Here is a 16,308-nt window from a genome sequence, read left to right on the forward strand (position 1 = left end):
AGGCTGTGCTGCTGAGCTAACAGGAACTGTTTCCTTCTGCAGGTGTGGATGATGGGGAGGACATCCCCCGGGAAATGCTGATTGGGATCTACGAACGGATCCGCAAGCGGGAGCTGAAGACCAACGAGGATCACGTGTCCCAAGTCCAGAAGGTGGAGAAACTCATTGTAGGGAAGAAACCAGTAAGTTCCCTTTACCCTGCCTCTCAGTAGGACAGGGCCTGCAGAAGGGGGTTGCTTAGAGGAAGCATAAATAAAGGCAGAAAAGCAGAGGCTGTACCAATAATGCTTGGTACTGATGCTGGGTTTCATTTGGGAGCAGCCACAGTGCAGATGAGTGGTGGTGGTGTGGCAGTCTGGTATTCAGCATTGATGATGTGCAACTCTTTCCTCTGTGTGAAGCTCTCCCCTTCTGAAATCTGGGTCAGGGCAATCTCAGGCACTGATGTAGGCTGGGCAGGGACTGGCTTGAGAACAGCCCTGAAGAAAAGGCCTTGGGCTGCTGGGGCAGAAGAAACTCCAAAGGAGCCAGCAGAGATCACTTGCAGCCCAGAGAGCCAAGCAGAGCCTGGGCTGCAGCAAGAGAAGTGTGGCCAGCAGGGCCAGGGAGGGGATTCTGCCCCTCTGCTCCACTCTACTGAGACCCCCCCTGGAGCACTGTGTCCAGTTCTGGAGCCTCTGTTCCAGGAAGGATCTGGAGGCGCTGGAAGGGCCACGAGGATGAGCAGAGGGCTGGAGCTGCTCTGCTCTGAGGACAGACTGAGGGAGTTGGGGCTCTTCGGTCAGGAGAAGAGAAGGCTCCCAGGTGACCTAATTGTGGCCTTGCAGTATCTGAAGGGGGCTCCAAGAAAGCTGTGGAGGGACTTTTGAGGGTGTTGGGTAGTGACAGGACTGGGGGGATGGATCCAAGCTAGGGGACAGGAATTTAGACTGGATGTTAGGAAGAAGTTGTTCCCCATGAGGGTGGTGAGAGACTGGCACAGGCTGCCCAGGGAGGTGGTGGAAGCCTCATCCCTGGAGGTTTTTACAGCCAGGCTGGATGTGGCTGTGAGCAACCTGCTGTAGTGTGAGGTGTCCCTGCCCATGGCAGGGGGGTTGGAACTGGCTGAGACTTGAGGTCCCTTCCAACCCTGACTGTTCTATGATTCTAATGTTCTGCCAAGGGAAGGGGTAGGGTCAAGGTCCCTGGAGGTGTTTAAGGAGAGCCTGGATGAGGCACTCAGTGCCTGGCCTGGTTGATTAGTTAGGGTTGGGTGATCAGTTGGACTTGATGATCTTGGAGGTCTCTTCCAACCTGGGGGATTCTGTGACTCTCTCAGGGCTTCTGTGAAGAGAGGGGGGGTTTACCTCCTTTTATTTTTTTATGTCAGCATGTGGCAGTTCAAATCCTGAAGCTAATTCTTGAAGTCATTGTGCCCCTGTACTCTGCATTGGTTAGGCCAAACCTTGAGTCCTGTGTCCAGTTCTGGGCCCCTCAGTTTAGGAAGGACATCGAGACACTTGAAGGTGTCCAGAGAAGGGCAACAAGGCTGGGGAGAGGCCTTGAGCACAGCCCTGTGAGGAGAGGCTGAGGGAGCTGGGGTTGTTTAGCATGGAGAAGAGGAGGCTCAGGGGTGACCTCATTGCTCTCTGCAACTACCTGAAAGGTGGTTGTAGCCAGGAAGGGGTTGGTCTCTTCTCTCAAGCAACCAGCACCAGAACAAGAGGACACAGTCTCAAGCTGTGCCAGGAGAAGTTTAGGCTGGAGGTGAGGAGAAAGTTCTTCACTGAGAGAGTCATTTGTCATTGGAATGTGCTGCCCAGGGAGGTGGTGGAGTCACCATCCCTGGAGGTGTTCAAGAGGGAATTGGATGTGGCACTTGGTGCCATGGTTTAGTCATGAGGTCTGTGGAGACAGGTTGGACTTGATGATCCTCGAGGTCTCTTCCAACCTTGGTGGTTCTGTGATAACATTAAATGGGATCAAGAAAACAATGCCTTGAGTGGCCTCCTAGGCTGAAGGATTCTTCTGTTGAGAGACATGTTTAAGTGTGGGAGAGATAAGTCAGGGACTAGGGCAGCAGGCTGTATTGATAGAGATGTTTGTACTTGGTAGGCCTCTAGTCCTAGTCAGCCTGCACCCTGTTTGCTTGCTGTGATACAGTGCTGTCTTGCTCTGAAGTTTAACCAACTTGTCTGTGTCTTTCTACTGTAGATTGGATCTCTGCACCATGGACTGGGCTGTGTACGTATTCCTCTCTTTCTCCTTCCCAAATTCAGAGGGGTTTGCTGGGGTTTCTCACTGAAGCAGCAGCTTTTTTCCCTCCTGCTGGCAATTACTGCATTTAGTACCTTGGAGCTTTGTGGAGGCTTGGGCAGGTTGCTATTGTCAGAGTCTAAAACAGGAAGGCTTCCTTTCAATTCCCACCCCCCAAATGGCATATCCCCTGCTCAAATTATTGCCAAGGGTTTTCTAGACCTTTCTCTGGTCCACTTGTGACAGATTTTGAATGCCATTAGCACTGCAGGAATTAAGCAGCCAGTAAAGAGTAAATAACAAAGCCCAATTGCAGCTGCACCTCCCTTTGCCACCCACACCCTGGGGTGTTTATTCTTTCTGGCCCATTTCAGTATTGAGTGATCCTCCACTAAGGTGTTGTCACTTGATGGAACAGTTCTCTTCTGAAAGGGAGATGAGTGCAGGAGGTATTGATTCCAGATTTAAGTCATAGGCAGATTCAGTAATAACCCTGAACTGTTCCTCTGCTGCAGTCCTCCATTTACTTCAATTTCACAATGACATTAGTGCTGCCAATGGGGAACAAAGAAACTACCTCAGAGCAGAGGAGTGCAAGGATTGCTTCTTGCTGGCAACAAGAGCAGTGGGATGGAGGCACCCTCAGCAGCTCTGCCAGCAACACCAAGCTGTGTGGCCCAGCTGACAGGCTGGAGGGAAGGGATGGCATCCAGAGGGGCCTGGAGAGGTGGGGCCACCTCATGAAGTTCAACAAAGCCCAGGTCCTGCAGCTGGACTGGGGCAATCCCAAGCACATATCCAGGCTGGGTGGACAGAGAGCAGTGCTGAGTGAAGGGAAGGACTTGGGGGTGCTGGGTGAGGAGAAGCTCAACGTGAGCCAGCACCATGCACTCGCAGCCCAGAGCAAACCATGTTCTGAGCTGATCCCCAGCAGAGTGGGCACCAGGGGGAGGGAGAGGGATTCTGCTCTGCTCTCCTGAGAGCACACCTGCAGTGCTGGGGCCAGCTCTGGAGTCCTCAACACAGCACAGACAGGGACCTGTCAGAGTGGGGCCAGAGGAGGCCATGAACATGAGCAGAGAGCTGGAAGCCAGGTTATAGAACGAGGGGAAATGGCCTGAAATTGTGCCAAGGGAGATTTAGGTTGGAGACTAGGAAAAGTTTCTTTGCTGCAGGAGTGGCCAGGCGTTGGCACAGGCTGCCCAGGGAGGTGGTGGAGTCCCCATCCCTGGAGGTAGTCAAGAAACCTGTGGCCATGGTACTTTGGGACAAGGTTTAATGGCCATGGTGGCGACGGATTGAAAGTTGGACTCGATGACCTCAGAGGTCTCTTCCAACCAAACCAATTCTCTGTTTCTGTGATTCTACTTTTAAACTCTGTGAAGTTTTTATCATTTCACCAAGTAATAAAACTCTGTGCCCAGTAACACCTTCACTGGTATCCATACACAGGAGTGCAAGCTGGTAGAGACAATTTGCTGTAAGAGCCTTGATGATGTTTGAAAGTCATGCAAGGCTGTGCTGTATAATCTTTGTTTTGCTCTTGGTCCTGTGATGAGAAAGCCTAATGGGCTGAGAGGTAAATATATTTCCCAAGTATTAAAGAGAGTCTGAGTTTATAAGCTGCCCTTTCTGGCTCACTCTTGCTGCACTAACCATGACCTTCTTCTCTGTGACGGCAGGTCCTCTCCCTGCCCCACCGGAGGCTTGTTTGCTACTGCAGGCTGTTTGAAGTTCCAGACCCAAATAAACCTCAGAAGCTTGGATTGCACCAAAGAGAAATATTCTTGTTTAATGATCTTCTCGTGGTAGGTGTCTCCAGGTGGCTGGGCTTGCAGGGAGGCACTCAGCAGGGCCTCTCTCCACTGGATGAGTGGCAATTAAGTTCATGAGCACTCCTAAAAATACATCTCAGTTATCTGTTACTCTGTGCTCCAACCAGCTGGGCATGATTAAGAGTTCAACTTTCTTCATTTTCTTCATTATCTGTCATTTGCTTTGTGCCCCTGTGCTCAGCACTGGTTAGGCCACACCTTGAGTCCTGTGTCCCAGCTCTGGGCTCCTCAATTTAAGAAGGACATTGAGGCTCTTGAACATGTCCAGAGGAGGGCAACAAAGCTGGGGAGGGGTCTGGAGCACAGCCCTGTGAGGAGAGGCTGAAGGAGCTGGAGTTGCTTAGCCTGGAGAAGAGGAGGCTCAGGGGAGACCTTCTTGCTCTCTCCAACTCCCTGAAGGGAGGTTGTAGCCTGCTTGTAGCCCAGGCACCCAGCTCCAGAACAAGAGGCCACAGTCTCAAGCTGTGCCAGGGGAGATTTAGGTTGGACATTTTCCAGTCCAAACCCCTGCCAGAGCAGGAGCATAGAATCCAGCACAGGTCACACACACATCCAGACAGGGCTGCAAAAGCTCCAGAGAAGGAGACTCCACAACCTCTCTGGACAGCCTGCTCCAGGGCTCTGGGACCCTCACAGTCAAGAAGTTCTTCCTCATGTTGAGGTGGAACCTCCTGTGCTGGAGTTTCCATTCACTGCCCCTTGTCCTATCCCAGGGCACAGTGAGCAGAGGCTGTCCCTGTCCCTTCCTTCCTGACCCCCAACCCTCAGCTATTGATAGACATTGATCAGATCACTCTCAGCCTTCTCTCCAGACTAAACAGCCCCAGGGCTCTCAGCCTCTCCTCCCCAGGCAGTGCTGCAGTCCCTTCAGCATCCTTGTAGCCCTCCCTTGGACTCCCTCCAGCAGATCCCTGTCCCTCTTGAACTGGGGAGCCCAGAACTGGATGCAGTATTCCAGGTGTGGCCTCACTAGGGCAGAGTAGAGGGGGAGGTGAACCTCCCTGGATCTGCTGGACACACTCCTCTTAATGCACCCCAGGATCCCACTGGCCTTCTTGGCCCCCAGGGCACATTGCTGTCCCGTGGATAACCTGTTGGGGAACAGGACAAGTTCCCCGTTTCTGGTAGATGACAGCTGGATGATAGCTTTGGCAGGAAATGTTTTCTCCTGTGCTACTTCTCAAGAAGAGCCATGTCCACAGGCACATACAGTGACAGGGATATTTCAGCTTGTTTGTTTGCTGGCTTTCAGGTGACCAAGATTTTTCAGAAGAAGAAGAACTCGGTGACGTACAGCTTCCGACAGTCCTTCTCCCTCTACGGAATGCAAGTGCTGCTCTTTGAGAACCAGTGTAAGTTTCTCCTCTCTTCTCAGGTCACCATTTCACAGAATCACAGAATTGTCAGGCTTGGAAGGGACCTCAAGTCTCAGCCAGTTCCAACCCCCTACCACGGGCAGGGACACCTCACACTACAGCAGCTTGCTCACAGCCACAGCCAGCCTGGCTGCAAAAACCTCCAGGCAGGAGGCTTCCACCACCTCCCTGGGCAACCTGTGCCAGCCTCTCACCACCCTCATGGGCAACAACTTCTTCCTAACATCCAATCTAAATTCCCCATCCTTAGATTGGATCCATTCCCCCCAGTCCTATCACTCCCTGACACCCTCAAAAGTCCCTCCCCAGCTTTCTTGGAGCCCCCTTCAGATACTGCAAGGCCACAATTAGGTCTCCTCAGAGCCTTCTCTTCTCCAGACTGCACAACCCCAACTCCCTCAGTCTGTCCTCCCAGCAGAGCAGCTCCAGCCCTCTGCTCATCCCTGTGGCCCTTCTCTGGACATGTAATTTTTAACTTTCTTTTAACTTTAATTTTAACAAATATATTTGATTTCTAAATAAATGAAACCAATGCCTTGTGTGAAGGAAAGGGATGGCCCAAGTCTTGATGCTGAAGTTAGGAGTAACATTGCTCTGAATGACCTTAAAGGTGAAAACAAGATGGTGCCAGCAGGAGAAACAGCAAGACTGCTGTTAGGTATTTTGGGCTGTAGCCAAGTGTGTGGTTTGTGACCACTAGGAAAGAGTGAAGTGGTTGTAAAGCAATCCTAATAATGCTGAATCTCTTCTGAGTCAGTGGCAGAGTTAGCTGGAGCTGAATGTATGCCCTCTAAATAATAACTGTTACAATGATCTGGATAACTCAGGGCACTGTTTAATTTCCTTTCCTGATTTCTATCTCAACCTCATGCCACGGTAATCTACCACTGCTTCAGATCTAAATACCAAGCAGAGAGACCAGATTAAAGTCTCTATTTTCTGGCAGGTTTTTGTTTCTGTCAGCTGTAATCTGCACCAATCCAATATTCTTTGTATCTTTAATACTTCTCAGGCTTAGTCTTAGCAGACAAAAAAAAACCCAGCACAGGGCAGATAGTTTGCTCATGTCCTGATTCTAAACCCAGAGCATCAGGGACAGCAGAGCACAGTTGTTTGTCCAGAGGGAGACAAGAGAGCCTGTGTGACCTGACTGCAGGGCTTGCAGAGCATGCCTTGTGACCTTCATGATAAATTGGATGCAGCCCAGTGTGGCATTCAGTAGTTTCTCTGCTTTCCTGTTGTGGAAGGCTCTTCAGTTTTCCCTTGTCCTTGAAAGTGTGCCCCAGTGCTCCTCTCCCTCACAAGAAGTGGCTGTTTCTGAGTCAAAGCACCTGGAGAGCTTTCAGAAGGGGAGGCTTTGCAGAGCTTAGAGCAGCAGGGTGGCCTGGACTTCATTGATATGCACACACAAGATGTAAAATTCATTCTGGGGAGAGGAAAGCCAAATATTTCTGTCCTGGGCTCTGCTAAAAATAGAAGGATAGCTAATCCCTCTGATGTCAAGCTAAATAAATGTTAGAAATAAATAACCCTCATAAGCATGCTAAGTAGAAGCACTTGAGTCAAGTAAACATAAAAATAGCTGTAGTCAAAGTTAGGAGCACAAGGGCTGGATTCCTCCCAGGGAACTGGAGCCATTTTGACTGAGTCTCTCTAGTGGCCATGCTTGGGCTCCTGAGGTGGACTCACTGGGGTGAATGAGAGAGTGGCTTGCAGGGTGAGCTTGCAGCCCAGAAGGCCAATGGCATCCTGGGCTGCACCAAAAGCCATGCCCAGCAGATCCAGAGAGGGGATTCTGCCCCTCTACTCTGCTCTGGTGAGACCTCACCTGGAATACTGCATCCAGGTCTGGAGCCCTTAATACAGGAAGGACATGGAGCCAATGGAGAGGGTGCAGGTCACAAAAATGATCAGGGGATTGGAGCAGCTCTGCTACAAGGACAGGCTGAGGGAGCTGGAGGTCTTCAGCCTGGAGAAGAGAAGGCTCTGGGAAAATCTAATAGGAGCTTTCCAGTACCTGAAGGGGGCTACGAGAAGGCTTCAGAGAGACTGTTTGCAAAGGCCTGCAGGGACAGGACCAGGGGCAATGGCTTCAAACCAGAGCAGATTGAGATTGGATGTGAGGAACAAGTTTTGTGCTGTGAGGGTAGTGGAACACTGGAACAGGTTGCCCAGGGAGGTGGTTGGGGCCCCATCCCTGGAGGTATTCAAGGAGAGGCTGGACAGGGCTCTGGGCAGCCTGGGGATGTCCCTGCTGACTGCAGGGGAAGTTGGACTGGCTGAGCTTTGGAGGTCCCTTCCAACCCAGACCATTCCATGGTTCTGTGATTCTCTAAGTGCCTGTTAAGTGGAATGCAGGAAGAATTCTTCTTCCCCTCTGGTTTGTCCCACTCACATTCCTGGTTCCCCTGCCCCCAGCAAGCTTTAGGTTATTTTGGCCATCCTGCCACTCAGTAAATCTGTGTGCAGCAGCTGTCAGAATCAGCTGCCTTCAAGTCAGTGAAATTTAGTATCCTTGAAGCTGAAGCAACAAAAGCATTGGTTGAGATAGAACAATGTGATAGGCACTGGTGGCAGAAGAATGGACTCCTAATGCTAGAAGTCAGTTACACTGAGGGATGGATGAGTTCCAAGAGGGGAAGTGATGTCCTGGTAACTTGAGGAAATAAATAGCCCACATGGGAAGTGTATTTTACATTTGCTGCCAAAATCTAAAGGGCAGGCAGGTCCCCTCTGAGAGAGTCTGTCTGAAACCAATGACTGTGTGTTTCCTGGTGATCAATAGGATGCAGAGAAGTATCATAGAATCACAGAATCATGAAGTGGTAGAGGTTGGAAGGGACCTCTGGCGAGGATCATTGAGTCCAACCCCACTGCCAGAGCAGGATCACCTATAACAGGTCACAGAGGAACACATCCAGGCAGCCCTTGAAAGACTCCAGAGAAGGAGACTCCACAACCTCTCTGGGCAGCCTGCTCCAGGGCTCTGTCACCACTGATGAAGTTTCTTCATAAATTCAAGTGAAACCTCCTGGGTTTTAGTCTGTGTCTGCTGCTCCTTGTCCCACCACTGGGCACCACTGAGAAGAGCCCAGCCTCATCTGGACAGGAAAGAATTCTGTTTGTTTAGTATGAAGAAATCTGTTCTTTGGGGGGTCCACCTGACCTTGGGGTTACCAAAGATCCTTGTTGGGTTTCATAAACATCTTTCCTCAAGAGCTGCACTTTGTAGAGCCATTTGCTGCCATGTGCAGAGGCAGTGTTCAAACAGTACATGAGGTGATCCCAAGCTCTCCACCCACTGCCTCCCCAGCACTTGTGGCCCTTTGGCTGCATTCTGAACCACAGCAGCTGCAGGCAGCTGCCTCGCTTGACTGAAAGGAGATGTGATTGTCATGTGGTCAGCAGCAGCAGATCAGCTATCCCAGAACCCCAGCAGGGCATGGGTTGGAATGAACCTCTGGAGATCATCCAGTCCAACTCTCCCTGCAAAAGCAGGGATCCCACAGCAGCTTGGCCAGGATCACAATGGCCAGGTTGGTTTGAAACCTCTCCAGAGAATCACAGACTGGTTTGGATTGGAAGGGACCTTAAAGATCATCTAGTTCCAACCACCTGCCATGGGCAGGGACGCCTCCATTGCTTAAGACCTCATCCAACCTGGCTTTCAACACCTCCAGCAGTGACCCAACCTGTCTCTTAAGGATTTTCATTCTAATTCTGTGCCTTTACATTCTAATTCTGTACCTTTAGACTTTGTCCCCTGTATGGTAATATTAGTACAAAGCCTTCAGGTTGTTTGCTTTTCATGGAAGGCAAAACAGCAATCAATCAGAGCAATCAGAGCTTAGATTGATTTGGGCTTATTTCTTGACTCTTTCTTCTAGATTACCCCAACGGGATTCGGCTCACGTCGGCAGTTCCAGGAGCAGATATCAAAGTGCTAATAAATTTCAATGCACCAAATCCTCAGGACAGGAAGAAGTTTACAGATGATCTGAGGGAGTCGATTGCAGAGGTTCAAGAGATGGAAAAGCACAGAATAGAGTGTAAGTACAAAGGTCCACGGAATGCAGCACCTCCCAGCTGCTCACTGGAAGGAAATCCGGGATGGGATGGGATGGGATGGGATGGAATGGAATGGAATGGAATGGAATGGAATGGAATGGAATGGAATGGAATGGAATGGAATGGAATAGACCGGACCAGGTTGGAAGAGACCTTCAAGATCATCAAGTCCAACCTATCATCCAACACCACCTAATCAACTAAACCATGCAACCAAGCACCCTGTCAAGTCTCCTCCTGAACACCTCCAGTGATGGTGACTCCACCACCTCCTCAGGCAGCCCATTCCAATGGGCAATCACTCTCTCTGTGTAGAAATTCCTCCTAACCTCCAGCCTAAACCTCCCCTGGCACAGCTTGAGACTGTGTCCTCTTGTTCTGGTGCTGCTTGCCTGGGAGAAGAGACCAACCTCTGCCTGCCTACAGTCTCCCTTAAGGTAGTTGTAGAGAGCAAGAAGGTCTCCCCTGAGTCTCCTCTTCTCCAGGCTAAGCAACCCCAGCTCCCTCAGCCTGTCCTCACAGGACTGTGTTCCCCTCACCAACTTTGTTGCCCTTCTCTGGACATGTTCCAGCAAGTCAACATCGTTCCTAACCTGAGGAGCCCAGAACTGGACACAGGATTCAAGGTGAGGCCTAACCAGTGCAGTGTACAGGGGCAGAATGACCTCCCTGCTCCTGCTGGCCACACTCTTCCTGATCCAGGCCAGGATGCCATTGGCCCTGCTGGCTGCCTGGGCACACTGCAGGCTCATTAGAATAAACCTGTATTAGAATAAACCAAACCAGGTTGGAAGAGACCTTCAAGATCATCGTGTCCAACCCATCAACCAATCCAACCCACCCAAACAGCTAACCCATGGCACCAAGCACCCCATCAAGTCTCCTTCTGAACACCTTCAATGACGGCGACTCCACCACCTCCCCGGGCAGCCCATTCCAATGGGCAATCACTCTCTCTGTATAGAACTTCTTCCTAATATCTAACCTGAACCTCCCCTGGCGCAGCCTGAGACTGTGTCCTCTTGTTCTGGTACTGGGTGCCTGGGAGAAGAGACCATCATCAGCCTGTCTACAACCTCCTTTCAGGTAGTTGTAGAGAGTGATAAGGTCACCCCTGAGTCTCCTCTTCTCCAGGCTGAGCAGCCCCAGCTCCCTCAGCCTCTCCTCACAGGGCTGTGTTCCAAACCCCTCACCAACTTTGTTGCTCTTCTCTGGACTCGTTCCAGCAAGTCAACCTCCTTCCTAAACTGAGGGGCCCAGAACTGGACACAGTACTCGAGGTGTGGCCTAACCAGTGCAGTGTACAGGGGCAGAATGACCTCCCTGCTCCTGCTGGCCACACTGTTCTTGATGCAGGCCAGGATGCCATTGGCCCTCTTGGCTGCCTGGGCACACTGCAGGCTCATGTTAAGCCTACCATCAACCAGCACCCCCAGGTCCCTCTCTGCCTGGCTGCTCTCCAGCCACTCTGACCCCAGCCTGTAGCACTGCATGGGGTTGTTGTGGCCAATGTGCAGAACCCGGCATTTGGATGTGTTAAATCTCATGCCCTTGGCCTCTGCCCATCTGTCCAGCCTGTCGAGGTCCCTCTGCAGAGCCTCTCTACCCTCCAGCAGATCAACTCTTGCCCCCAGCTTGGTGTCGTCAGCAAATTTACTGATGATGGACTCAATGCCCTCATCCAGGTCATCAATAAAGATGTTAAAGAGCACAGGGCCCAGCACTGATCCTTGGGGCACACCACTAGTGACTGGCTGCCAGCTGGATGTGGCACCATTCACCACCACTCTCTGGGCTCGGCCCTCCAGCCACTTCCTAACCCATCGCAGTGTGCTCCCGTCCAAGCCATGGGCTGACAGCCTGGGATCAAACCCATTGTCCTACTTTGAGGCCAGGCAGATCCTCTCCTGCCCCTGAAAGGGACCAAAGAATGACACTCATCACACAAATGAACTGCAGAAGTGATGGAAGGTTTAAATGGAAAAGCAGTAAGTGTTGTCCAGAAGCTACACAGCACAGTGACAACAGAAACCCAAAGCATACAGAGTCCCCTACAGCACACCCAAAAGCCTCCCAACACTTCCCTTCTCCCCACCTGAGGGTCTACCCAAAACCCCCAGGGCTCTTTCTTCCCCCTCCCCCACTGCTAGGCTGGTCTCAGCTGGCCAGGTCTGAGACTGCCTCCCCCTTCTCCTGGCATTAGGCCTAGCCAGGCTAAGAGGCCTTGAGATAACTCCCCCAGCGTTACCTGATAGGGAGCATCTCCCATGGGAGCAGAGAGGGAAGAAAGAGGAAGAGAAAGACTTTGCAGATGGATCTATAGGGTGCAGGATATTATGGGTATGAAATAGGCTGTTTCCTGTGTCCACCTCCTGGGCTGGACCCTCAGGACACCAGAGGTGTAACCGATGTGGCAGGAACAGGAGGCACCCAGCCTGAATTGCCACACCCATCACAATGAGAACAGTTAGGCACTGGAATAACCTCCCAAGAGCAGTAGTGGGTTTGCTTACACTGGACACTTGTAAAGCTCCTTTTAACAGGGTGCTGGGTCTGGCAATGTGTCATCTCATTTAAACTATACCATTGCCAAGCATGGTTGGACCAGGTGATCCTCAGGGTCCCTTCCAACCTGGCCAAGTTGTTGAGCTTTCATCTTTAGGATCTGTCTACTGAACACCTACAGAAGAGGAACACTGGAACTCTTTCAAACTTCAAGGCAACAATGTGGGGTCTTTTTTTCCCCATGGTTTTGAGTCCAGAAAGAGCTAACACTCAGTGAGATCTGAAGCCTCTACTGAGTTCATTGCCTGTTGTTTACTGCAGTCAAAAACACAGGCTGGACAAACTGCCAATAGCAGCAGAGATGGATGTGTAATTTGTAGTGTAAATTACAGCAAGAAGATTAGGGATGGTTTGCATCACTCTGAAATGTGGCCCTTCAAATATGTTTCACTGAGTTTTCCTTTGTTTCCCAGTTGATTTTCCTGTGTTTTCTCAATTAAGTAGCCACAGAGCTTAGAGATGAGTGTCTGGAGATGAAATTTTGTCTTCTGTATCTCCCAAAGAGGAACAGCCTTTCGCCCTCTGTGTTGCAAGATAAAGCTGTTGGTACTGGGGTGAAGTTCCTCTCTGGCATTTACCAGTGCCAAAAATCTATGAATCCAGCATGATGGAGGTTGGGAGGCACCTCTGGGGATCATCCAGTCCAGCCCCCACTACTAAAGCAGGGCACCCACAGCAGCTTGCCCAGGAGCACAATGCCATGGGGGGGGTTGGAATCTCTCCAGAAAAGAGACTCCACAACCTCTCTGGGCAGCCTGCTCCAGGGCTCCAGTACCCAAACAAGTTTCTCCTCCTGACTCTCAGATGGAACCTCCTGAGTTCCAGTTTGTACTTGTTGCTCCTTGTCCTGTCCTTGGGCACCACTGACAAGAGTCTGGCCCCAGCGTCTTGCCTCCCACCCTTTAGCTCTTGCTGAGCATTGCTCAGATCCCCTGTGGGGCTGCTCTTCTCCAGGCTCAACAGCCCTAGGACTCTCAGCCTTTGCTCCTCACAGAGATGCTCCAGGCCCCTCAGCATCCTTGTAGCCTCCACTGGACTCTCTCCATTAGTTTCCTGTCTCTCTTGAACTGAGGAGCCCAGAACTGGACCCAGGACTGCAGACCTGGCCTCACTAGGGTAGAGTAGAGGCAGAGGAGAACCTCCCTCAACCTGCTGTCCAGAGTCTTCTTCATGTACCCCAGGCAATCATTTGCCTTCTTGGCTAAGAGGGCACATTGCTGGTTCATGGGGAACTTGTTGTCCACCATCTTCCCCAGGTCCTCCTCCGTGGAGCTGCCTTCCAGCAGGTCAGCCCTCACCTGTACTGCTGCAGGGGCTCGTTCCTCCCCGGGTGCAGGACCCTGCAATAGTGGGAGCTGATGGGCTTCCTCTCTGTCCCGCAGCCCTTCCCTGTTCCTCGCAGCGACAGCTGCCCAGAGGCAGGAGCGGGGCCGCGGCCGCCTCCTCCCTAATCAGCTGTAAATACAAACCGCAGCCTCCTTCTCCCTTGCAGCCGAGCTGGAGAAGCAGAAGGGCGTGGTGCGGCCGAGCATGTCGCAGTGCTCCAGCCTGAAGAAGGACTCCGGCAACGGGACGCTGAACCGAGCATGCCTGGACGACAGCTACGCCAGCGGGGAGGGGCTGAAGCGGAGCGCTCTGAGCAGCTCCCTGCGGGACCTGTCGGAAGCAGGTAAGCGCTGCCCTGCCGCCCCCGCTCCCAGCCCTGCACGCCCGGCCCCCCCCGGCCCGGCCTGCAGAGCCCACACCTGCCCAGACCGACACTGCAGACCCTCGGAGTAGCTCCTCTTTCATAGCTGGTGGTTAATTTGTGTCTGTGGTTTGTTTGTTTGTTCCCTCCCCCCCACTCCTTGTTCTATTAAGCAACCACTGTTTGAACCACAGTTAAACCGTTGTAGATTGCTATGTAGACTTTTAAAGGAGAGTGAAGACAGAGGACAAATTGTAAGTGTTCTGCACAGTAATGCTCGACTCCTGCTGGGAGCAACCCACTTAGATTTCCTTTCTTTTGGTTTTTCCCCCTTCCCCTTTGCTTCTTCCCCTCCATACAATAGGCTTAGAGAGAAAAGACAAGACACTGGTCTGTGTGTGATGACCGCTTTCTGTGTATTCTGTGCTCAAGTGTACACCTGTGTTACCACACTGATGAATGAAATTGAGTGAAGCCCTGCTAAATTCCGCCTAGAGCCATGTGATCCACACACAGCCTTGTCCCCACTGCTCCCTTAGACGTTCAGCACTCAAAAGCACAGTTCCCAGCTCTTGCAGAAGAGGTTGGTGTGAAATACCGATGCCAGTAGCCCACAGGAAGGCCTGGTGGGTGAGAACACCGAGAGCACACGAAGCCACCGCTCTGCCTTGAGCTTTAGTCACTGATTAGTACAGCTGAAGACTCTAGGCAAGGAGTTGGGGGGGATGATTTTTTTCCCAGCCAGAGCAAGTTGGGGTTGTTTTCAGTTTGTGGTTTGCCTCAGTAATGCAGAAGTGGCAGACTGCCCCTGGTAGTAACCTTGTTGTTCGGTGCTGAAGGCGATTCCTGTCCCCAGAAGCCGTAGCCGAGCGCCGTGCCCGCTGCTCGGGAAGCACCTTCTGGGGGAAGCAGCAGCAACTAGAGAGTGCATTTTGAAGTACTTTTTTTGGTGGTTTGGGTTTTTTTTTTTAGTTGATAGGCTGTGTTACAGCTCTGATTTGGTCCTTTAACTGCAGTGGGGCTTTCCAGTGCAGTCGTCATTCCAACCCTTTGGTAGCAGGCAACCACTTCAACTTTGTCCTCTTCTACCTAAAGAAGAGATTTCAGCTGCGCTGCAATACAACTGTTGCAACCTGAAATGCCAGTCTGTGGTTGGTGGGGGTTTGTGTGTGCATCCAGATATGTAGAGAGTGAGCTCTTTCAATTCTTTTATTCTCTCTTTAGGCTTTCATACTCATACCTCCATTTGCTTCATTGGAACGACCTAGGGCCTTGATCCAAAACCAGGCCGAAGCCAGACGTTGGTGCTTGACTGGCTTCGGTGGGTCTTAGATCAAGCCACTAAGTCTCCACCACTGTTACCTCTCAGATTTGAGGATACTTCCATCACCCTGTTTGTTGTTTTGTTCTCATTTCACTGGAGTGAGAACTACCATATTGCTGAATATGTGAGTTCAGTGGGTACCTCTACCCATACCTGTGGGTCCAGATCCTTTCTCTTTATTCTTTATTGGGTTTTTTTTTTCTGCATCCCATAGGAATTTTTCATCCCTGTCTTCCAATCATTGCCCTGTGTTTAAATTCATGTTATGGGTTTTCTGCACTAAAGAAGGATGTGTCCTCATGAAAACATTCCACGTTTCCGCAGGGCATGCCTGGAGGTTGGCATGCTGACTCCTGAAAATAACCTCTGTCCATAGCAAACAGCAACAAAAAAAAGCAGAAATCACTCACACAGACTGCAGGGTTTACCAAGGAGTTTGTTAAACCCAACTAAACTTAATTTTAACTCTTGAGTTGAGAATTATGGAGAGTTTCTGTTTGGGCTTGTGCAGTGCAACTGACTGCAGGAATTCCACCCCTGCGATTTGCTGTGTTACTTGGTGTCACTTTAACAAGATGATCTCTTGTCTTTTCTGCCTGTCCTCAGGGAAGAGCTTGCATGCAAGGCTGAGATGGTTTAAATGTGGGAGAGGTGATCCATAGAAAGCCAAAGGATCCTCCTGCAGTTGGCAACATGCTACACCTTGCTGCAGAAAGGGTTTAAATGTGGGAGAGGTGATCCATAGAAAGCCAAAGGATCCTCCTGCAGTTGGCAAGATGCTGCACCTTACTGCAGAAAGGGTTTAAATGTGGGAGAGGTGATCCATAGAAAGCCAAAGGATCCTCCTGCAGTTAGCAGGATGCTACACCTTACTGCAGAAGGGGTTTAAATGTGGGAGAGGTGATCCATAGAAAGCCAAAGGATCCTCCTGCAGTTAGCAAGGTGCTACACCTTACTGCAGAAAGGGTTTAAATGTGGGAGAGGTGATCCATAGAAAGCCAAAGGATCCTCCTGCAGTTGGCAAGATGCTGCACCTTACTGCAGAAAGGGTTTAAATGTGGGAGAGGTGATCCACAGAAAGCCAAAGGATCCTCCTGCAGTTGGCAAGATGCTGCACCTTACTGCAGAAGGGGTTTAAATGTGGGAGAGGTGATCCATAGAAAGCCAAAGGATCCTCCTGCAGTTAGCAAGATGCTACTCCTTGCTGCAGAAAGGGTT

General features: G+C 51.0%; 1 protein-coding gene across 7 annotated transcripts in view; it reads left to right on the forward strand.

The window, feature by feature from the left end:
• IQSEC1 (IQ motif and Sec7 domain ArfGEF 1) overlaps positions 1-16,308 on the forward strand; it is a 511,294-nt gene that overhangs the window by 481,442 nt on the left and 13,544 nt on the right. For all 7 annotated transcript variants that reach the window (XM_068162621.1, XM_068162627.1, XM_068162622.1 and 4 more), the window contains 6 exons: positions 43-182; positions 2,194-2,223; positions 3,918-4,043; positions 5,323-5,422; positions 9,334-9,495; positions 13,572-13,748. In XM_068162621.1, coding sequence (XP_068018722.1) covers positions 43-182; positions 2,194-2,223; positions 3,918-4,043; positions 5,323-5,422; positions 9,334-9,495; positions 13,572-13,748 — 735 coding nt within the window. The remainder of the gene's footprint in view (positions 1-42; positions 183-2,193; positions 2,224-3,917; positions 4,044-5,322; positions 5,423-9,333; positions 9,496-13,571; positions 13,749-16,308) is intronic.

This window comes from Melanerpes formicivorus, unplaced genomic scaffold, assembly GCF_026170545.1.
Source record: "Melanerpes formicivorus ecotype bairdi unplaced genomic scaffold, bMelFor1.0.p_v2 SCAF_66, whole genome shotgun sequence".
NCBI classification, from domain to species: Eukaryota; Metazoa; Chordata; class Aves; order Piciformes; family Picidae; genus Melanerpes; species Melanerpes formicivorus.